This window comes from Nansenia antarctica, assembly GCF_963989245.1.
Source record: "Nansenia antarctica genome assembly, chromosome: 1".
Lineage (NCBI taxonomy): Eukaryota > Metazoa > Chordata > Actinopteri > Argentiniformes > Microstomatidae > Nansenia > Nansenia antarctica.
The window spans coordinates 42791637-42798933 of NC_137674.1; the positions used below are offsets into that span (position 1 = coordinate 42791637).

The window sequence follows — 7297 nt, forward strand, 5'->3', positions numbered from 1 at the left end:
CTAGACTTGGATTCCTTGCACTGCTTGTTTGATATTTTCCAACAAGGCTTTGTTTTCTGGGCTCTGGTACTGCTCTTGGTTGGAGTACATGTCTGTCAGAGTGGTCACGTAAGCGTCAAAGTTTTGCTCGCTGATGGGTTCCTGTGAAACATTTAAAAAAACAGCAGAATTAAGTGAGATCAGAAGGAGATGAAGCAATATATAGATCTCTTAAGCAGTTTAGGTTAAACTTCAACAGTTGTTTGAGCTTTCATCAGAAAAAGGAACTAAACTAAACTAAAAAGGAACATCACATCAGGGATAAGAAAATCACTTAAAACTTTGTCATGAAGTATTACATTTAACTCTCTTTGAACTTGCTTTGTGAAAGTGTTCGTACTGAATTTATCTGAATGATAGTTATCTGAATACGACCATTTCTTTCTACAGGAAATAAAAAGCAGAGGGCTAGTGGTAGTTGGTAGTAATAAAAAAGTAAAAAAGAATCACACAGAGTATGTCATACAATCAATGGGTCCACAATGAGGAGAAAAATGGCTATACAATATTATCATGGTTAGCAGTTAGCAGTTCCTATTAACTGTATACAATTTTTGTCTTATTGGTTACTACAGATACTATTATTTTCAGGCCCTTAAAACAACTTTATCCCAATTTCAACACCCTTATACAGTGCCCTGCATAAGTAATGGGTCAGTAAAGCATTTTGTTGTCTTTTGGCTCTATCCTCCAAATGTTTGGATTTGAAATCAAACAAATCTCAGCTTTTATTTGATGGTATTTGTGTACACATTGGTTTCACCAATTAGAAATTATTGTAATAGTCCCCCTATTTCAGTGCACCAAAAGTAATGGGACAATTGACTTGACAAGGGTGTCTGGTTAGTCAGGTGTGTTCTGTCACATCATTTGTGTCCAGGCATAACAGCTTTGAATGTCTAGTATTAATTCTAGGCTTTGCATTTGCCGTTGGAGTCTGGAAGCCATTATTAGGCTGAACAATTAGAAACAATGATCAGAAACATATAGCCAAAACCTTAGGCTTGCCAAAATAAAGAATTTGGAACATCATTAAAAAGAAAAAAAAACACTAGTGACTTCAGCAAGACGTCTACAGTGGATGACCAAGGAATAATAATTAAATAATTAAAAAACAAAACAAAACAACTATTCCACAGATTACTCTTGAGGAGGTAGGCGTGAATGTGTCAGACTAGACTCTACCATCCGCAGAATTTGTCACCAGCCATACTACAGAGGCTTCAATGCAAGGTGCAAACCACTAGTTTTCCTCAAAAAGAATGTTCCAGTTACAGTATTCTGGGGCGGCTGTGGCTCAGGAGGTAGAGCTGGTGTCTAAAGATCGCAAGATCGGCAGTTTGGTGGTTCGATCTCCAGCTTGCCGTGTGTCGAGGTGTCCTTGGGCAAGACACTGAACCCCAAATAGCTCCCAAAATGAGCGGGCCAGCGCCTTGTATGGTAGCTTGCCGCCATTGGTGTGTGAGAAGGTGTATGTGAATAGGTGAATGAGAGGCCATTGTAAAGCGCTTAGGAATAAGGTGCTATATAAGTGCATTCCATTTACCATTTATGGAAGTACTTCAAAAGTCATCAGAGGTTTGGAAAAAGGTATTGTGGACAGATAAGACAAATATTACGTATCTACCAGTGATTGCACGAGGAAAGCCAATCTTCAGATTTAAATCCAATTGAACATGCATTTCATTTGCTAAAGATACACATTTTGGCTAAAAGGCCTCAAAACTGAAGAAGGCTTCAGTAGCCTACAGGCCCTAGAAAAACACCGCCAGAGAAGATACCCAGCGACTGTTGGGGTCAATGAGTCACAGACTTCACACAGTTATTGCATGCAAAGAATATGCGACCAAATACTAAACATGAGTGCTTAATTTGGACATTATGAATCTGTCCCATTGCTTTTGGTGACTTGAAACAGAAAGATTACGTATACATTTGTTTGTGATATCTGAGTGATGAAGCTAGCACGTACAAAACCCTTAAACAAAGGCTGACAATCTATACTTTACCTCATAGTAATTGTTTGATTTAAAATCCAAACTTTTGGAGTATAGAACCAAAAGAAGAAAAAAACACTTCACTGTCCCATTTCTTATGCAGGGCACTGCATGCATCAAAGGACACTTTCCTATCACCTTATCCGCACACTCAAGTTTCAATCACTTTTATCCAAAATAAGCTTTTTCCATTTTTGATGATCACGATAACAACAGGATGATAAAAGGAAAAGATGAAGTATACTCTACATCAATAGAGGATTAAACTGTAGGAAAGAGAATATGCGAAACACACCATGAATGTGAACCAGATTGAAAATGGATTTTAAATCAGACAATGGAGCAGTAACTCAGTAGTGTAATCCATCCATTAACCAAATGGAGGTGACCTTGTCTACAATACACTACATCCAGATGCAAAAATAGAGGGAAAGGAAGTGTAAAAAAAATTAAAATAATAATAAACGGAATTAGACTGTTAAAGTTATTGTCTTACTCTCTGGTGCAACTGTAAGCAGCTGTTATTTCTAATGGGAGCCTCTTTGTGAGCCAGCGGTTTCTAGAGGGGAAAAGGTGTACACAACACAGTTAGATTAGCTTGCTGTACACAATTATTTTTTTCTCCAGAGCTCATAAAGGATGTTGGATGGCTGCCTGTTGTTCACTTAAGAAACCACTAGGGGGTGGTGTTCCAGGTTACGAGAACACCTAACAAAGTGTGAAATAATTATTGGACACAATACATAATGAAGCACATGTGGAGAATCAGGGCCTAGCAAGTGAATCCAGCTCACAACATAGTCAATGCTATAAAGGCCATATGAGATGATATTCTATGTAGACAGCGGCAGTCAATAGTGCTTTTTGTGAGGACATGCATGATTCAAAATCTATTATTTAATCCTTAAAAGAGTTATGCTGGTCGCAGACCTATTTGGACTGTAGACTTAACAGATATAGTAAGACACATTTCCCTGTGTTCATTTAAAGTGAATTGAACAAACTATCAGCTAAAACTGCAAGAAATTGCACCATGATGACAAATACCATAATTTCACAGTATGAAATAGTTTTTGATAGTTATTTTGTCCTTATCTCCTGAAGACTAATACAAACAAATAAAATGCTTATAGAAAAAAGCTTTTTTTTCTTCTTTTCTTTAGTTTTAGTAGATGTGCATTAAGTATGCATTTGCATTTACTATGAAAGTCTACAGAAATAGAAAGTCTCTATTTAAAAAAATATATAAATTCAATATTGTTTTGTTAACCAACTCTATCTTTAAACATACATGGCTACAGACAGAGACTCAAGTCTGATCATAATACCGAAACATTTTTGATCAACATCTTTGATGACAACAGCCTTTTCAAAATCTCCCTATACACATTATCTATCAAAGGAAATCAACATCCTCTGATCCAAAATGATTGTAATCAATTACTTAAATTGCACCTATAGTGCAAATCACCTACAGTGACTATTGTTGCTTTATTGTATTGTTACTACTGTGAGTCTCAGTATGCGGAAACAAACAATACATTTGTTCAACAAATCTCATTTAATACTTGCCCTTTCTTACTAACAATACTTTAGTTATTTTTTTCTCATTCCAATGATTCTGCTCCAGTCAGCATGCACAAACACTGGGGCCTTAGGCCTCACAGGATTGGTTACAGAAATCATGAATAATGAAGTTATAAATATACATTTATTTAAATAATGCTTAGTTCGGTTATAGGTTCCATAACTTGCCCGCTTGCTGTCTTGGTAGGCCTTACCATATGAGGGAGCTGGATATTAGCTAAACTGTTTATCAGTGACTGGCTGAGGTTGGCCAGCTCATGCAGGAGAGAGTCATTTTGCTGTTCAATCACCTTGTTTTCTTCGTCTATCGACTTCATATTAGTCTCCATTGTGGTAATCTGGAGAGGGGAGTGTAAAAAAAAAGAGAACATTACTGTAAAGATGAGTTCTCTCTCTCTTTCTCTGTCTCTCTATATTTTTCACCAAGAAAGGGTGCAGTTCAGAGTTCACACATACTAGAGACACAGATCTAGTTGTTCAGGAGAGCTTTTGTTGTTAGTCGGGGTTGTCATGCCCGCATGCACATGCACACACGCCAGTTCAAGATCATATACCGCATGCCAGCAGTCAAGTAGAAGACTCAGGCCACAAACTACCTGCTTACCTGCGTTCTAAGTTTGATCATGTCTGCTTCCACTTGCGAATTAGTTTCACTTAAATCTTTGATTTCGTCATCCAGCTGTTTTATCTCTTCTTCATTCTCTAGTCCTAAAAAAAGAATAGTGACAGATCTTAGTACCTTCACTAACTCACTAAGATGTGTTAGCACGTATGCACACCCACACCCACACACCCACACCCACACACCCACACCCACACACACACACACACACACACACACACACACACACACACACACACACCCCCACACCCACACCCACACCCACACCCACACACACACACACACACACACACACACACACACACACACTCCTGAATCCCCTCCAAATGCAGATTATGAGGCAGTGGGATTAGGCCTATGATACACTAATTGCTACTGGCTAGCACAGCTACCATGAGGGTGTGTGATTGCTCTCTGGCAATTCTACCCCCTTTGTTTCAGTTAGGGCTTCCACTCATTCCCGTCATTACACATACCCGCTCCTGATTGGCTGTTTATCTCAGATTGGGGAGTTCTGCTCAGCAGCTCATTGCGTATACAAATGCCTGATTGGCCTGTTAATTCAAATTGGAATTCCATTCAGTATCTCATTACACAGAGACACTCTTGATTGGCTCTATTGTGTGAGTGAGCAGAGACCGTCATTACCATTGCTGGCGTGCTGTTTTATCGTTAGCATTTCCACTCCAGACAGTCTGGCTTTCTTCATGGCGGATGTGGCACGCGGACAGCCTGACAGACTGGGGCGTAGATAGGGAAACAATAGATTTTTCAGTAGGACTTGGGTAGAGGCGTGCACACACACGCACGCACGCACACACACATCAACATCAACATACAGTATGTGTCTATGGGATAGAATAAAGTAGAAGAAGTGTATGGTGTAGAGTGCAGTTTGAATGCTTTAGTGTCAGAGATGAACCCATTTCGTATCTGTGATGCTAGGTGTCCTTAAAACCTGGTCCACATGTTTCACAGTGTCTGCTGGGTTTATTCTCAAGGGATAGTTCACTCACAAATCACATTTCTGTGATAGACCACAGACTGTACCTTAATTCCAGTTGTACCAAGATATGTTTAAGGTCATATTTAGCTACTTACACCTCCACATTATCCAATGTAATGGAGGCAGATGGGTTCTACTTAGTAGCCATAACCAGGATGATGACTTACAGTGTAATTTTATGACTAGCCAATGAAGGTATGTGGTTAATCAATGAATTGTGATTTTACAGTCTTACATCTTTACCTTTCTTGAATGTAATGTAAAATGAAGACCCTGCTTTTGGCTGAATGGGGTTGAGATCAGAGACCCCTGCTATGGCATAACAGCCCCCAACCCCCAAGATCAAACCAGCAGACCCACCTCCGATGTGTCAGGAAGCTGCCGCTGACATGACCTGAGCCATCACAGCCGGGGGTGGGACAGGACATGCCGTCCGTCTTCCCGGCCTTCCACGTGAATTGGGAACCACCGTTCATGTAGCCGTCCTTCTGCCGCTTGGCCGCCAGGGGGCAGCCCGACGCGCTGCGGTGAGAGGCATACTTCCCTGTCACATGACCCTGTCCATCACAGCCTGGGACAGGACACCTGCGGATTGGATAGATGGGTGAGTGGGCTTTTTACTGATATACAGGCACACGTTGGTAACTGAGAGAAATCGATTGTGGTAATGATGTTCATTGTCGTTGTCATCATCATCATCATCATCATCATCATCATCATCATCATCATCATCATCACCATCATCATCATCATCATCATCATCATAATAATACGCAGAATCATCATCAATGTGATTATGAAGTTCACTATCATCATCGCCATCATGATCATCATCAACATCACAGTCATCAGTGTCTTGATCATCATCATGATCATGATAATCATCTTGACCATTATCCTCATCATCACAGCCATTGCTTTTTGCTTTTTGCTCATCAATATCACCGTTGCCTCTCCCTTACCACCTCCTCATCTTGCCAAAGAAAACCCACTGGGTCTTAGTGAGTGAACTATTGTACATGTGTTGTAAATATGTTTGATATGCATAGTAGAAGACAATACTATCAATATCTGTAATCTCCCTGACTTTATTATAAACAGAAACACCTTCATCTGGATTAATATGTGCCACTGGCAACCTTATCGCACTGACACAGATATGCTGCTATGTTGACTATAAGTCAATGCTAACGCTAATCAGATGCAGTGAGGCATAAAAATATTTCCACACATCATATTTCCCCAACGGATTATTGCTGCAACTTCCCTCCGCTTTATTAATGTATCAGTCAGGCTTAGGCAGTACCAAGATAGAGTCACATTAAATTGCATTCAATCTCTACCTTCTATCCGCCGTATATAGAACTGTTCCAAACCCCCTAGTCTATACCCATCCCTAAAGCTAAGTTAAGACACAATCGGTGGCTGACGGCATCCCGATAATAGAAGCTTCCTATTAAGGAAAAAAACGGAAAAGGGGGGGGGGGGCAGGTTGTGTCACTGGTAAAAGTTCTGGAAAGTGCAGCAAAGTGCAATAGAGACGGTGGGATAGAGGTTATCGCCTAGCTCTGTGGGAAACTGCCCTTGCTTCTCAGAGCTCGGATGACCGTATGAGATACACAAACAGACACACACACTAGACAGGCTAGAGATTTGTTTGCTCTCAATAGTGCAGAGAAATCAATGGAGATTCAGTGCTGAGGCCAGAAAAGAACGTTGTGGGATTTAGGTAGACCAAATCGATCTCTCTCTCTTTCTACCTGCTATCTCTGTGGGATTTCACAACATCAGATTCCCAATGTATGATTCCCTCTTTCTCCCAAACCAAAGCAGACTTGGGGTTTACTAAGGTGCTTCGTGCTGTTTCAGCCTGTTGAAACTTTCTTACTCTGTTTACTTTTTGGGTGGAGCACTCATAACAGTGAATGAGGCAAGTGTTACTGCATCAATAAGCATCTGAGTTGACACTTTTCAAAATCACTGACCCAAAGTGAGTTAGTCTGTCTGGGGTACTGGTAGTTGTAATGTATGGGTAGAACAATAAAG

General features: G+C 40.3%; 1 protein-coding gene across 1 annotated transcript in view; it reads right to left on the reverse strand.

Moving 5' to 3' along the window:
- LOC308175172 (myelin transcription factor 1-like protein) overlaps positions 1-7297 on the reverse strand; it is a gene marked incomplete at both ends in the record, with an annotated part of 54627 nt that continues 47330 nt past the window's right edge. Inside the window, 6 exons of the mRNA XM_080550204.1 lie at positions 1-141; positions 2533-2595; positions 3818-3961; positions 4228-4331; positions 4894-4985; positions 5612-5836. Coding sequence (XP_080406330.1) covers positions 1-141; positions 2533-2595; positions 3818-3961; positions 4228-4331; positions 4894-4985; positions 5612-5836 — 769 coding nt within the window. The remainder of the gene's footprint in view (positions 142-2532; positions 2596-3817; positions 3962-4227; positions 4332-4893; positions 4986-5611; positions 5837-7297) is intronic.